This window comes from Camelus dromedarius, chromosome 13 (assembly GCF_036321535.1).
Source record: "Camelus dromedarius isolate mCamDro1 chromosome 13, mCamDro1.pat, whole genome shotgun sequence".
Classification (NCBI taxonomy): Eukaryota; Metazoa; Chordata; class Mammalia; order Artiodactyla; family Camelidae; genus Camelus; species Camelus dromedarius.
In genome coordinates, this window is record NC_087448.1 from 25,593,222 (window position 1) to 25,609,199 (window position 15,978).

The 15,978-nt window shown below is 41.1% G+C and overlaps 1 protein-coding gene across 2 annotated transcripts in view; it reads right to left on the reverse strand.

Moving 5' to 3' along the window:
- The window catches only part of CLN5 (CLN5 intracellular trafficking protein), a 22,391-nt gene extending 6,505 nt beyond the window's left edge, over positions 1–15,886 (reverse strand). Inside the window, exons 1-4 of one of the 2 annotated variants that reach the window (XM_010996665.3) lie at positions 15,363–15,886; positions 8,615–8,780; positions 7,752–7,977; positions 2,571–4,640 (exon numbers count right to left, since the gene is read on the reverse strand). In XM_010996665.3, coding sequence (XP_010994967.3) covers positions 4,129–4,640; positions 7,752–7,977; positions 8,615–8,780; positions 15,363–15,886 — 1,428 coding nt within the window. In that variant the 3' untranslated portion in view covers positions 2,571–4,128. Of the gene's footprint in view, positions 1–2,570; positions 4,641–7,751; positions 7,978–8,614; positions 8,781–15,362 lie in introns of those variants that run through there. The other variant, XM_064493067.1, reaches the window with a different exon arrangement.
- Positions 15,887–15,978: the final 92 nt, after the last annotated feature.

A 15,978-nucleotide genomic window follows, 5' to 3' on the forward strand; every position in this document is an offset into this window, starting at 1 on the left:
CTTGAAAAACAGGGTAACTACAAATCAAAAACATACAACAGAGTCATAAAAACCAAAAAGAAACCAAGCCAATACAAAAGAAAATGATCAAACCACTAAAAGAAAAACAAAAGGAATAAAAAGAAACAAAGAAGAAACATCAAATCAACTGGAAAATAAACTTTAAAATGGCAATAAACACATATTTATCAATAATTACCATAAATGTCAATGGACAAAATGCTTTCATCAAAAGATACAGACTGGTAGACTGAATAATAAAACAAGGACCCACTTTAGGGTGAAAGACACACATAGATTGAAAGTGAGAGGATGGAAAAAGGTATTTCATGCAAATGGAAATGACAGGAAAGTGAAGTAGCAATACTCGTATCAGGCAAAACAGACTTTAAGAGAAAGGCTGTAAAATAGAAAAAGGACACTATATAATGATTAAAGGAGCAGTACAAGAGGATATTACACTTGTAAATATATATGCACCCATTATGGGAGCACCTAAATACATAAAACAAAAACCAACAGACATAAATGGAGAAACTGATGGGAAACAATATTGGGAGACTTGAACACCCCACTAACATCATTGGACAGATCCTCCAGACAGAAAGTCAGTAAGACAATGGAGATACGAAATGACACAACAGAGCAGTTGGACTTGGTTGATGTATTTAGGACATATCCACAAAAAAACATATCAATGGAATTGATGGAACAGAACAGAGAGCCCAGAAATAAATGCACAGACTTTTGGTCAATTAACCTTCAACAAAGGAGGCAAGAATATATATAATGGAGTAAAGACAGTCTCTTCAGCAAATGGTGTTGGGAAAACTGGACAGCTGAATATAAATCAATGAAGTTAGAACACTCCCTCACACCATACACAGAAATAAACTCAAAATGGCTTAAAGACTTAAACATAAGACAAGACATTATAGGGGGAGGGTATAGAGGGTATAGCTCAAGTGGAAGTGTGTATGCTTAGCATACACGAGGTCCTGGGTTCAATCCCCACTACATTCTCTAAAAAATAAATAAGTGAGTAAACCTAATTAACACCCTACCCACCAAAAAAACAAAAAAACGACAAGACACTATAAATCTTCTAGAAGAAAACATAGGCAAAACATTTTCTGACATAAATCTTGGCAATGTTCTCCTAGGACAGTCTACCCAGGCAATAGAAATAAAAGCAAAAATAAACAAATAGGGCCTAATTAAACTTATAAGCTCTTGCACAGCAAAGGAAACTATAAGCAAAATAAAAGACAACCTATGGAATGGGAGAAAATAATTGCAAAAGATGAGACTGACAAGGGCTTAATTTCCAGACAGCTCACACAACTTAATAAAACAAACAAAAAACCCAACCCCAAAATGGGCAGAAGACCTAAACAAGCAATTCTCCAATGAAGACATACAAATGGCCAACAGGCATATGAAAAAAATGCTCAATATCACTAATTATCAGAGAAATGCAAATCAAAACTACAATGAGGTATCACCTCACACCAGTCAGAATGGCCATCATTCAAAAGTCCACAAACGACAAATGCTGGAGAGGATGTAGAGGAAAGGGAACCCTCCTACACTGTTGGTGGGAATGCAGTTTGGTGCAGCCATTATGGAAAACAGTATGGAGAGTCCTCAAAAAACTAAGAGTAGACTTATCATATGATCCATCAATCCCACTCCTGGGCATACATCCAGAGGGAACTTTAATTTGAAAAGATATATGCACCCCCATGCTCATAGCAGCACTACTTACAACAGCCAAGACAGGGAAACAACCTAAATGTCCACTGACAGAGGACTGGATAAAGCTGTGGTATATTTATACAATGGAATTACTACTGAGCCATAAACAAGAATAAAATGTCATTTACAGCAACATGGATGGATCTGGAGATGGTCATTCCAAGTGAAGTAAGCCAAAAAGAGAAAGGAAAATACTCATCACTCATATATCACTCATACATGGAATCTAAGAAACAACAACAAAAGACACTGATGAACTTATCTATAAAACAGAAGTAGACTCACAGACATAGTAAACAAAGTTATGGTTACCAGGGGCCAAGCGGTGGGAAGGGATAAATTGGGAGTTCAAGATTTGCAGATATTAACTCCCATATATAAAACAGAAAAAACAAATTTCTTCTGTATAGCACAGGGAGCTATATTCAATATCTTGTAGTAACCTATAATGGAAAAGAATATGAAAATGAATATATGTATGTATATGTATGACTGAAACATGCTGTGCACCAGAAATTGACACATCATAACCGACTATATTTTAATTAAAAAAAAAAGAAGCAAACATAATCAGGTATGTTCAGGCACTATTCACATGAGTAGGTAGGCCAGTGGGTAGGCAGTGGAAGCAAGTTCTCCCTACGTCCAAGAGTCAAGACAGCCTCTGTGCAGCAGGCGTAAGGGTGCAGTGCTTTCTCAAGCTATCTGTGGTAAAGGGCTGCATTTTTATTTTCAGCATTTTAGTGCGTATCGTTTTCAAAAAGACAATAAAAATGAATTCCTAAATGAAATAAAAACAAAGACATACAAAATACAAGCCTCAATATTTTTTTATTAGATTCAACAGAAACAAAATTGCTCCAGTAAGCTGCTTTAAAAGCTTCAAGATGCTTTCCCATCCATATCGGCACTTGTATCCTCAGACCCCTAATGTGGTGTTAGTAAAATGTGGCTCAGGCGCTGGTCTAAGGACTGCACTTTGAGTAGCATTAGAAAAAACTGCTTTGTTGTCAGTGAGCAGAACCTGGTCCAAAATATGGCTGCATTAGCACTAGCTAGGGAGCTGTAAAAAGGTTCTGCGACCTTTCTAACCCTCAGTTTACTCATCTGAATCAGGTGAGTATCTATGCTTAGGCCTTTCATGAGAACTCACTGTACTAACCTCACAGGAAGCCCACTGAATAACAGTCAGTATATTTACATATTAAATACAGACTGATTGCTCCATCATTTTACAGACCTGTATGTTTTTTCCATGAATAGAAACAATGTGTTCAGTTGATCATCAAAACTTAAAGGACCCTGAAACCTTGATTGATTGGCCCTATTGGAAGCACAGCTACTTGGAGATCTTGACAAAAACCTGCCCTCCCTCTGGGAAGTGACCTGTTCCACCGCTGGCAGCCTTAGTGGGCGGCGGGAGGCCTGCGAGAAGCAGTGAAGGGGTGAGAGGTGCCTGTTCACCCAGCTGTGTCTGCAGTGCATACTTCCGAGTCCCGTGTGTTTGAAGAACTGCAGAAGCACTTAAGTGGCCAACTCAAAAGTCTAGGCGATTATTACAAAGCCAGGAAAGGCTGGCACGTAAACCACATTAGGCAAGATCAAGGATGGCAATCTGTTCTTTGATTAATTGTTACAGCTGCCATTTACTGTGACCTTACTAGGCTGAATTATACACGGCTTCAATCCTTACAACAATCCTGACATATTAATCACTTTAGAGATAAAGGAACTAAGATTCAGAGATGTTAAACTGCTTAAATCACAACATGCCAGTTACCGACCAGGTCTAAAATGCCAGCTGGAAACCTGTGCTCTTTATCACCGTTTTTATCACATCCGAAAGCACAACCACTTCAGCTACAGTGTCTAAATTACTTTTTAAGGTTAACTGAGTGGAAGAAAATCAAACTACCAGACCTGGTTCCAAAAGTTACAAAGGCTATAAAATCAATAAAAATTACCAAAACATACCTAAATGAAAAAGCGTAACTACTATACCAGAAGAAAGTAGCTCCCACCATGAGAATGTCACTGAGGTTATTTCTAAAGTTTTGGCACATCATATCCACATTTTTAAATTTCTGAGTCAAAAGACCCTATATATCTCATATGAATTATAATTCTCCATATTAACAAAGGCTTGGAGATTGAAGTCAAGATCAAGATCACCTAATGGGCTCACTTTGGCCAACGCAGCAAGTTTTTAGCTTCTTTCCAAAAAAATTCCTGAGATATTATTATGCAGCATTGTGCCATTGTGCATTTTACATTTCTTCCTCAAGAAAGGGAGGTCTAAGAAATCCACATATGTAGAACCACTCCCTGAAAAACTGATGTGCTAGTAGAAAAAAAAATAGAATTGAGATTTTATAAACCAGAGAGTGTCTTGTTTCTGTTTGGTAAAGGGATTTCTTCATATGTTATTTTAATAAAAGGGAATTTCATGGGTAAAAACCAATATTCAAAATTATAAAACAAATAGAACTGTCTGTGTATAACCACTGTATCAAAAATTTCCAAGAAACTCAACAGAAATTCTTTAGTTGTCAAATGTGGTTTGAAGGGATAATAAAATCTTTTTATGGCTAAGGCAAGAGTCTTGTCTCCCGTTGGCCCAAAAATAGATGTTTCATTTCCCAAATAAGCAGGCTCTCCACTGTAAAGAAATATTCTTGTATAGTTGGTTTCTATCTTCTTGAACTCTGCTCCAAGTTCAGCCAACTTCTTATATGTCCTTAACACAAATTTGGAACAGTCGTAGGATTCAAACCATGTCTCTGCCCCTTTTTCTGGGCTGGCTTGTACAGTCCATGTCTCATAATAAATTCCTGTTTCATTGTCCTGTTTTACCCACTTTGCCATTTTGTTAAACATGTTTCCTAGTTAAAAGAAAAAAAATCACTACGTGAACATTGAAGCTAATTATGCCAGTTTTAAGTAAAATGTTCTAACCAGATTTAGGTTATGACTCCATGAATAAACAATAGTTTCTGAGTTTTCAAACCTGCATCTCACAATAAGAATCCAAGCTCAGCCAATTTTTGTTCCATTTTTCAAGACACAAGGTATTTCTAAACTGTAAACATTATATACAATAGGTGTATAAAGGTAAGTCTGACATACTAATTCTATAGTCACTTAAGTTACAGTCAAAAGCAAAATTATACACATGCAGAAGCCCTCTTTCTCTACCCAACTCTAATCCAACAAATTTTGGATTCAGAGGCAAAAGAGAAAAGAAAGTAAGGGAGAAATTGTGGAAGAGGAAAGAGTGAATGGGGCACAGTCTAAGAACTGAGGAGGGGGCAGCGCGAAGCTTCTCTGTCACAGAGCATGGTGTGTGTACAGTACGAACAGCTACCTCGGGAACTTGGCAAGGAAGCACCGGACCCCCATCCACCCTGAATACTGGGAACCTCCTTTTTCTCCCTGTACTGCAGCTGTTGGCATTCTGCTTACAACCTTCCTGCCCACCACACAGATTCTTCCATGGTTTTGGTTTTGGCCACGTTCATGGATTATACAGACTGGAGGATGGCTAACACTCTCTCCTACCACCTGGTACCAGACAAGGAATCTCTCCAAATGTTAACAAAACACTGAACCCTGCATGGTTACAACCACATCTGGCCCCAAAAGAGCTTGGCCCCAACGTTTCACTTTGTCACTGTGTGTGAACCTTTCTTAGGTTACTCCAACTTGAGTCCATAAAAACAAGTCCTATAGAATGGAGTGGCTGCCTTTATCAGTCTTATGGTATTAAAATTGTGGAATAATATATATCCTGTTGTCTTAGAATGGGGGATACTGTTCTTAAGAGTTCTTCAGCTTTGAAAAGCCACTGCTGTAATGAAGAGGTAAGAAAACTCCAAAACACTATTTTGTAACATGAAAAGAGGTCAATGAGCAGGATTAATCACAAGGCACATGGATGACGTAAAAGATTTAAGTACTGGTGTATCACAAACTCTTCTACAAAAAAAGGGATCACTTGTTCATATGATCATACTTTGATGTTAGAAGGAAGAATGTGCAGCTAATGAGGTAGGTGGAAATGGAGAAAGGAGAGATGTGAACTGGCCTCTAAAAGGATAGCTATTATACTGAGCATTATTAAAAGAAAAACAGGGTTTTATATTGCTGGGATGGTTTGGGGCACATAAATTAGAAAACAAGAAGATCAGAAAACAGCATGATGTATATGGTTAAAAGATTCCCAGATTACATTTAAAAGACAGCAATTCTGCAAATCAAAACCACAATGAGGTATTATCTTACACCTGTCAGAATGGCTATTATCAAAAAGACAACAAATCGCAAGTGTTGGCCAGGGTGTGGAGAAAAGGGAACCCTTGTGCACCGTTGGTGGGAATGTAAATTGGTACTGCCACTATGGAAAACCATATGAAGGTTCCTCAAAAAAATTAAAAACAGAACAACCATATGATCCAGCAATTCCACTTCTGGATGTTTACCCAAAGAAAACAAATATACTAATTTGAAAACATATATTCACCACAATGTTCGTAGCACCATTATTTATAATAGTCAAGATATGGAAGCAACCTAAGTGTCCACTGATAGATGAATGGATAAATATGTGGTGTATATATATGCACACACACATCCAGACACATACGCATATGATGGACAATAACTCATTTTAAAAAAAAATGAAATCTTGCCATCTGCAACAACATGGACCTAGAGGGTATTATGCTTAGTGAAGAAAGCAAGACAAAGAAAGGCAAATTACTGTATGATTTCATTATATGTGGAATCTAAAAAATAAAGCAAATGAACCAACAAAAACAGAAAACAGACCCATAGGCAGAGAGAACAAACTGGTGGTTAAGAGGGAAGTGGGGGTGGGGAAAATAGGTGAAGGGGATTAAGAGCTATAAACTTCCAGTTATAAAGTAATTAAACCGTGAGGATGTAATGCAAAGCACAGGGAATATAGTCAATAATATTGTAATAACCTTGTAAGGTGACAGATGGTTACTAAACTTATCATGGTGATCAATTTGTTATGTATATAAATGTTGAATGTTGTACATCTAAAACTAATATAATATTATATGTCAACTATACTTCAATTAAAAAAAAAGAAAAAGGAAAAAAATTAAAATGAAGACACCAATTCTATTCCTGGTTCTACATTTAGCTGTGACCTTAAGAGACAGGAAAGTCACACTGTCTGGAAAGCCTCAAGTCCTTATTTGTTAAAGGAAGAAGGGTACCTTATCCTACCCCACTGAACTGTGAGCTGACGTATTCTGAAATGTATTGTAAAGAGCTATACAAGTGCAAAGCATGATAATTTCCTCAAGTCTTATGGTTGAAGGGCCTCAAATGCATAAGATCATATATGTTTTGGGACGCAATGTAGTGAAGTGGTTAAGAAAATGGTCAATAAGGCTTGGCTGTGAGAGTTGGAGTCCCACCTAGCCATGTGCCTCTTACCTCACTGTGCCTTGAGTTCCCCAAAATGGGGAAAAACATAGTAATTTGGTGCTGGGGGGAGGTTTGTTGTGATGATAAATGATATGATTTATGTAGAAGCACCCAGAACACTGCCAGGCCCAGAGTCAGTTCACATGAGTGGTAGCTATTATTATTTCTTGACATAAAAACATTTTGATTCACCATCACTTAAAGCCTTTTTCCAGATACAATTAACAGGCCCCTTAATCAATTATTTCTTCAAGCATTTTATGGATTTCCCTCTATTGTTTTACTCAGAAATAAATAAAACTGTTTTTTATCATTTCATTTATTTTTTACCATGAGAATGAAGAAGATAAGCTATAGATAAGGTGAAGTTCTGAATGAGTAATAATTTGGGTCAAAGGTTAGTGAACTTCAGAAGTGCATTTTGTAAGTTGACCTCTAAAAGTAGAGCATTACTGAAATGCCTCAATGAAACTAATGTCTACCATTTGGGTATCGATGCAATCACCAAATACTGCTGTATCTTTGAAACTCACCTGATATGGTTGCTACCAGAACTAACGTCCCATTTTCCTTCCAGTGAATATCATCAATTCCTTCAAAAAAGCAGGCAGCTCCTTGATTACACCAGAAAGGGGCATTCATTTCAGGTCGGAGATGGGGAAATGTGCAGTTTCCGAGTTGGAAAAGCTCATACCATTCCATTGTGTAGTTCTTGCCAGTTGAAGTGCTCCGGAACCCAACGGCATCATGCATGATTTTCTGTGTAAAGACCATACAAGTATAAAAGCACCTGTGAAATGACCACTGGTTCAGGAACCAGATGGGAGAAAGTGTGACCCCACAATGCAAACTGAATAGAACAGCTGTTCCTCTTCCACTATGTTATCGTGTCTCCTCTGTGGCTCCTCAAACTCCCAGCTCTTATCCACTCTGGTATTGGCCACTGCAGCTCAGTTCAGACACAGCTTAGAATGAGGACGAGAAGCCTCCCCATCACAGACTCAAGAAGGAAGTCTGTGTACGTCACAGGTGATGAGAGGCTCAAATGGTGAGCTCACCTAGGAAAAGTATGTTCAACAGGGACTGGGCATGAAGAAGTGATTTCTGCCTGCCATGCTCCTTCCTTGGGGCATCCTCCTTTCTTTCTTTCCAGGGCCTGGGTACAGGAGTTGGATTTGGATTTAGAATATTAAAAGAGATTAAAGCAACTGCTGTTATCATGGTCATGATCATAAATCCTGATGATTTTCTTTGACTACTCATTTTGAATATGCTAAGAGGAGCACCAACAAAACATGGTCTAAAATCAGCCCTTAAAATAGTGATCATTCCATCAAATCCACTTAATAACCAAATCATTTAATTAACCAGTTATAAGAGCAAGATGCAGCCTTACCATGTGTCCCAGGAGGTCTCCGTATTTAAATTCCCACACTGGGGCCTGTAACCGGAAGACTTCAATGACATCACCATCCTTCATCACAGGGATAGAGGAGCCAGTGGGACAGAAAGTATATTTAGCTTGACAATAAGGATCTGGTTCGGGACGGAAGGAAAAGCGTCTAATAAAGAAAAAGAAATCATTGACTTAGATTCTAATAGGACTTTGGAGGGAGTGCTGAGAAGGCGGAGTAGAAGGAGGCATAGCTCACCCCCTCCCAGGTTTACACCGAAAATTACATCCACAGACTCATCCATTCGCAAAGAACACTACTGAACCTTTGCAGAATACCTCTCACTCCAACATACAAGTAGATTCCTTACAAAAACCGGTAGGGAAAAAAAAAAGTAAAAGGAAGTGGGTGCAGGTCCTGTCCTGCAGGGAGGGAGCACCCAACAAGGAAAAGCGCCCCCGTACTGGGAAGCACCCCCTCTAGTGGTGAGGTCAGCAGGCACAGACAGGGGGCTTCCGAAGCTCGGAGGAGAAAACAGCAGCTGCTTGGCGAGAGAACTGAGAGAAACCGGCACAAAGGGTCCCTGTGATCCCTAGCCCTAGACGCGGCCCTAGATGCGAGCTGGTAGGGAGCAGGCCAGAACTGGCTGCTGGGGCTGGGTGACAAGCCCCAGGAGAGGGCTGGGGCCTACTGTGTAGAGGGGCTGGAGTGTGGCGCGGGCTGTGGCTGGGAGTGTGTGCAGAACAGAACAGCATGGGACACCCATAAAAAGCAACACTGCTGGTGCGCATGGTGGGGAGGGGCTCAACGCAGCCGCGCCATAGCTGCTATCTCCACTCGCTTGAGGGCCTCCTCAGCACCACTGTTGGTGGGCTCGGTCTTGTGAGAAGAGTGGTGGAGTTCGCTCAGTCATAGCCACCACAATCGCTGGTGCATGGCTCCTGGGTGGATGTGGGGCCCCACAACATCACAGGCTGGACTGAGACTTGTTTACAGACCCAGGCAGAGACCGTGGGATTGTTCCACTGGTGACTTTGTGGACCAGTGCCACTAAGACAAACGAGCAAGTTCCAGCACACGGAGGGGGCAAGTTTAGCATTTACAGCAAGCCTGAGTACCTTATGAGGAAAAGGGGCTGGCGAATGCAAAAAATGGAGAAATTACAACCAACACCACAGAAGTACAAAAAAACCATAAGAGAATACTATGAACAACTATAAGGCAACAAATTGGACAACGTATAAGAAATGGACAAGTTCCTAGAAACATACAGTCCACGAGGACTGAATCAGGAAGTAGATCTCTTGAACAGACCAATCATTAGAAGTGAAATGGATTCAGCAATAAAAAAAACCTCCCTGCAAACAAAAGTCCAGGACAAGATGGCTTCACTGGGGAGTTCTACCAAACATACAAAGAAAAACTCATAACAACCCTTCTCAAACTCTTCCAAAAGACTGAAGAGGAAGGAGTACTTCCAAACTCATTCTGTGAAGCTACCATTACCCTGAAACCAAAATCAGACAATGACACTATCAAAAAAGAAAATTACAGGCCAATACTGTTGATGAACATAGATGCAAAAATCTTAAACAAAATATTAGCAAACAGAATCCAACAACACATAAAAAAGATCATATACCATGATCAAGTTGGATTCATCCCAGGGACACAAGGATGATTCAACATAAGCAAATCATCAATGTGATACACCATATCAACAAAGGGACAAAAATCACATGACCATCTCAACAGACACAGGAAAAGCATCTGATAAAAATCAACACCCATTTATGATAAAACTCTTACCAAAGTGGGTACAGAGGGAACATATTTCAACATAATAAAAGCTATTTAAGACAAACCCACAGTCAGTGTAGTGAAATAATGAAAAGGTGAAAGCTTTCCCACTAAAATCTGGAACAAGACAAAGATGCTCATTCTCACCACTTCTATTCAACACAGTCTTGGAAGTCCTAGCCACAGCAATCAGGAAAGAAAAAGAAATAAAAGGGATCCAAACTGGAAGAGACGAGGTAAAACTGTCACTACATGTAGATGACATGACGCTATATATAGAAAACCCTAAAAACTCCACACAAAAACTACTAGAGATGATAAAAGAATTCAGCAAGGTAGCCGGATACAAGATTAACATACAGACATCAGCTGCATTTCTTTACTCTGACAATGAAATACCAGAAAAAGAAAGCAAAGAAACAATCCCTTTTAAACTCGCATCCAAAAAAATAAAATACTTAGGAATACATCTGATCAAGGAGGTGAACAACTTATATGCAGAGAACTATAAAACAATGATTAAGGAAATTAAAGATGACTTAAAGAAATGGCAAGATATCCCATGCTCCTGAATTGGAAGAGTAAATATTGCGAAAATGGCCATTCTACCCAAAGCAATCTATAATTTAGTATGATCTCTATCAAATTACCTGGGACATTTTTCACAGAACTACAACAAATAATCCTAAAATTTATATGGAATCACAAAAGACCCAGAATTGCCAAAGAATACTGAAGAAAAAGAATGAAGCTGGAGGAATAACTCTCCCAGACTTCAGACACCACCACAGAGCTATAATAATCAAAACAGGGTGGTACTGGCACAAAAACAGACATATGGATCAATGGAACAGAACAGGGAGCCGAAAAATAAATCCACAGACCTATGGTCAATTAATCTTAAATGCTGGAGAGGATGTGGAAAAAAGGGAACACTCCTACATTTGTGGTGGGAATGCAGTTTGGTGCAGCCACTATGGAAAACAGTATGGAGATTCTTCAGAAAAGCAAAAATAGAATTACCACATGATCCATCAATCCCATTCCTGGGCATGTATCAGAAGGAACACTAATTTGAAAAGATACATGCACCCCAATGCTCATAACAGCACTAACAGCCAAGACAGGGAAACAACCTAAATGTCCATCGACAGAGCACTGGATAAAGAATCTGTGGAATATTTATACAATCCAGTACTACTCTGCCATAAACAATAAAATAATGCCATTTGCAGCAACATGGATGGATCTGGAGATCATCATTCTAAGTGAAGTATGCCAGAAAGAGAAAGAAAAATACCATATGATAGCACTCGTATGTGGAATCTAAAAAAAAAAGAAAAAAGATGCTAATGAACTCATTTACAAAACAGAAATAGACTCACAGACATAGTAAACAATCTTATGGTTACTGAGGGGAAAGGGGATGGGAAAGGATAACTTGGGAGTTTGAGATTTGCAAATATTAACTACCATATATAAAATAGATAAAAAAATAAATTTCTTCTGTATAGCACAGGGAACTATATTCAGTAACTTGTAGTAACCTATAATGAAAAAACAATATGAAAATGAGTATATGTATGTATATGTATGACTGAAACGTTATATTGCACACCAGAAATCGACACATTGTAAATGAGTATAGTTCAAGCAAAAAAAAATTCTGATAGGAATCTGGTTCTTGCACATTTCAGAATCCAGATTTTAATTTCACTGTCAATAACATTTTTAGAGAAAACATCCAAAGCTCAGCCCATAGGTATGTAAATATACATTTCAATTCTTATCCTGTGAACAAATTCCAAAGATGTCCTTAGTAGCAAATGATACATGAAAAGCACTGATAAATGCATGTTTCCCTATTCCAGACTCCCACTGTGAGAATTCTGAAGACAGGGACCATATCTGAAAGTGTTTGCAGCTTCACATCTTACTTAGTAGGCAAACATTTACTGAATAAAGGGATATTTTTCAAGTGATATTTAACTTCCCAAACAATCTATATGTTAAGATTATTCAAAGATAATCATGATTAAACAGGACATTTTTTTAGGAATTATCCAACATTCCCTTCAACCAATATTTATTGAGGATCTACTATGATACTAGGAAGGAGGGAAACAAAAATTAAAATGCTGTTCCCCTCCTCAGGGAGCTTCGGGTAGGGGCTGGCAAGACATTAAACAGTGACAGAGTGCAGTGTGGTAAGTGCTAAACCGAAGAAATACACACAGCCCTGAGGGCACAAAAGAGGGAGAGATTGTTTTCACCAGGTGTGGGATGGGTGGGGGTGAGGAGGCAAAGAAAGAGAGGAAGGCTTGATTTAATTTTTAAAATACTTTAGAAAAGTTAGTAGAGAAAAGAAGGGAAAACACTAAATACTCTAAGACAAGCATGACACTCTGGAAGAGTCTCAAGTTGGTACATAAGACTGGATTCTGGCTTCAAGGCAGGAGTGGTGAGGGGACAGCTAGGCAGGGACTGTCATTTGCCCTAATAAGGCACACTTGGGAGATGGTGTGGCTGAAGTTCCAGGCCACTGCAATAAATCGAATATCCCTATGAAGTGAATCACGTGAATTTTTTAGTTTCCCAGTGCATAGAAAAGTTATGTTTACACTATACTGTGGTCTACTAAGCATGCAACAGCATTATGCCTTAAAAAAAAACACCGTGCATACCTTATTTAAAAAACACTTTATTGCTAAGACAATGCTAACCATCATCTGACCACACAGGGTTGTCACAAATCTTCAGTTTGTAAAAAACACAGTATCTGAAAAGTGCAAAAAAAAAAAAAAAAATGAGGTATGCCCGCACAACATGAAGGGCACCCCCTGGAGTCCCACACCTGGGAAGGGCTGAGCCCCAGAGGCGGCCTAAAGGATCTGAAGTAGCAGATGTGATACAACTGAATTTGCTCTAAAATAAGCCTTATTTTATGAATTAGAAGAGGGTGGGGAGAGAGGCCAAATTACGGCTGAGAGGTCAGTGAGGAGGTCACAACAACCATTAAGAAGGGAAGAAGGGGCTGAGAAGGTCATGGCCGTAGGACTCGGGGGGTGGGGGGGGGGCGGTATGGTGAAGTCAGCTCAACAGACGCCCAGTACACACCTTCCATATTTGGCACTGGGAGAGAAAGATGGAAGAGAAAAAAGCTGCCTTGATCCTCTAAGAATCCTAGATCTCTAAAGCTTCAGCCAGGTCTATTGTTTTACAATCCTAACACGTCAACAGAAATACCTATTTTAATTTAAGAAGGTAACAAACTCTTGATGTCAGACAAAAATATTAACAACTCTCCTGAAAGTTTACAAGACTTGGGTATACTTACCTGTTTTATAGGTGCTTACCTGGTTTAAACAAATACCTAAATTATACATAGGTTTTACTCGTCCAAAGCAAAATCTATTTTTAAGTCAAAGGTAATTTCACAAGTATAATTTCAGTGTGAATTTAATAAAATTAAATTTTACTCTATTCAGCTAAAGGGATTAGATGAAGGCATGCAGTTAACACATCATACACTAATACTGTATCCAGGTTTCATAATAACTGGCATTTACTAGATTTAATCCCCCCAACAAGCCTGAAGGAACTACTGTTCCTACTCTGCCTCAGGACATGTGGGCACAGAGACACTGAGCAAGGACTGAAATAAAACACACGACCTAGAAGTTGAGACTTATGTTATATTTGGTGGGCAATTCTGAGGACTCGAACCCCATGAGCCTGGGATGACAGCCTCTTAGACCGCTCTGAGGGACTCTGAAGAGGGAGTGGGGAAGACAGGATATACAGGAGGTTTTACGAGAAAGACCAGGTAGTCAGAACATCAAAAGATCACTGTTAAAGAAAGCCAACAGCTCAAGTTAAGGAATTTGGCACTTTTCTATGTATGGCAAGGCACAAAGGTATGGGCTCATTAAAATCATTCCTTTGATATGTACCTAGCTATCTAGGGCCAGTATCCTGTTAGTCCAAATCCTGAGTTCCCCCCGAGTGCACTGCTGGGGGTGGCTGCGGAGGCCAGGCTGCCTGTCTGCATTCTGAGTTGGTGGTAGCAGCTAACGACTTAACGGCCAGAGCATTTTTTTGTTCAGATTTAGCTTACAACACCTTTCATTCACATAAGTAACCTTCCCAAGATAACACACCTAGTGATGGTGGAGCCCAGAACTCGATACCGACCACTAGGTTATCCTTCCTCCCAACTATTTTGTCATCCAAAATAGTTGGGCATCTTAAAAAGTTGCTGGCCTTTCCCCTGCCTGATGTCCACACGGTGTTTTTTTTTTTTCCCTCTGCTTAGCCATCTCTGATAATGAGGCCGTGTCAAAGGCTCAAATATGCTTCAGATGTGCAGTCTCCGTCCTCAGCTTATGAACAGTGTCCTAACTCCAAGCTGAAGACAGTGGACAAATGAAGTCACCAACCCAGAAGGCGAGGAGAGGAGGGGATTCCCTGGACGCCGCACTTTATCGCTAAAAGCCGGAAGTTCCAGGCAAACGCAGATGAGCTGGGTAAGCTGGAAATGCAGTAAGCAAATGTGATACACTCAAGATAACTAATGACAGCTCATGATATAAATAATAAATAAAGGTCTCCCCAAAATATTCAAAGAGTCAGTTATCTGTATCCGAAAGTCATGCGATGAAATAATATTACTCTCCACTTCTTCCATCATTCGGAACAGCCCTGAGCCAAGTGACCACCTTGTAACTGCCTCAAGGATCCCGGGAGAAAGAAAGACCCCAGGGCGGTGCGCAACAAGTAGCCGAGACTCCGGAACTCGCCACTGGGTTCCACGCTCCGCCCTCAGTGCCGCCGGGCGCCGCCCCCGAATGATCTCGCGATCGGGACACGAACCCCAGCTCCCCGGCACTTTGCCCGGCCAATCCCGGCCGGGCGTGCGCGCGCCCCGCCGCGCCGTGTGCGCGCACTCACTTGTAGGGTACCGGCCACTGGCGCTGAGTGGAGCCGTCCGTGGCCGCCGCGACCAGACAGAGCAGCGCCGGGGCCCAGCGCCAAGGTGCGCGCCTCCAGACCACGTCTGCGCCCCGTCGCCCCCCGGTCCCCAGGCCGGCGTTCCCCGCCTGCTCCATGCCGCGGTTCCCGGTACTTCCAGCGCCTTCTGAGCCCTGCGCTGGCTGAGGGTCGGCGAGCCGAGAATGAGCAGAGCCACGCCCCCGCGCGAAGCTGGGACCCGGACGGCGGGCCCGCCTTCCGCCCGGCGGGCCCGCCCTCCGCCCAGCGCGCGCGCGTGCCGCGGCGCGGGACGCAGTCCTCGCGGGACGCCGTCCCGAGCGTGAGAGGGCGAGCGACGGGTTCTTGCGCGGCCGGGTTCTTTCCCCACAACCCCGCGCCCTGCGCGCTTGCGGCTTCTGGACTTGGCCGACCCGGAAGGCACTCCTGTCCAGCTCCTCCGAGCACTGCACCCAGACCGTAGGCCACCTTTTCCTCTGACTCATAATGCCGAGTTTTTCCGGTCTCGCGTCTCAGTTTAAAGAAGCCACTTATTTGAAATTTCTGCTGACATTCACGCCCCTGCCTTCGCCCCAGT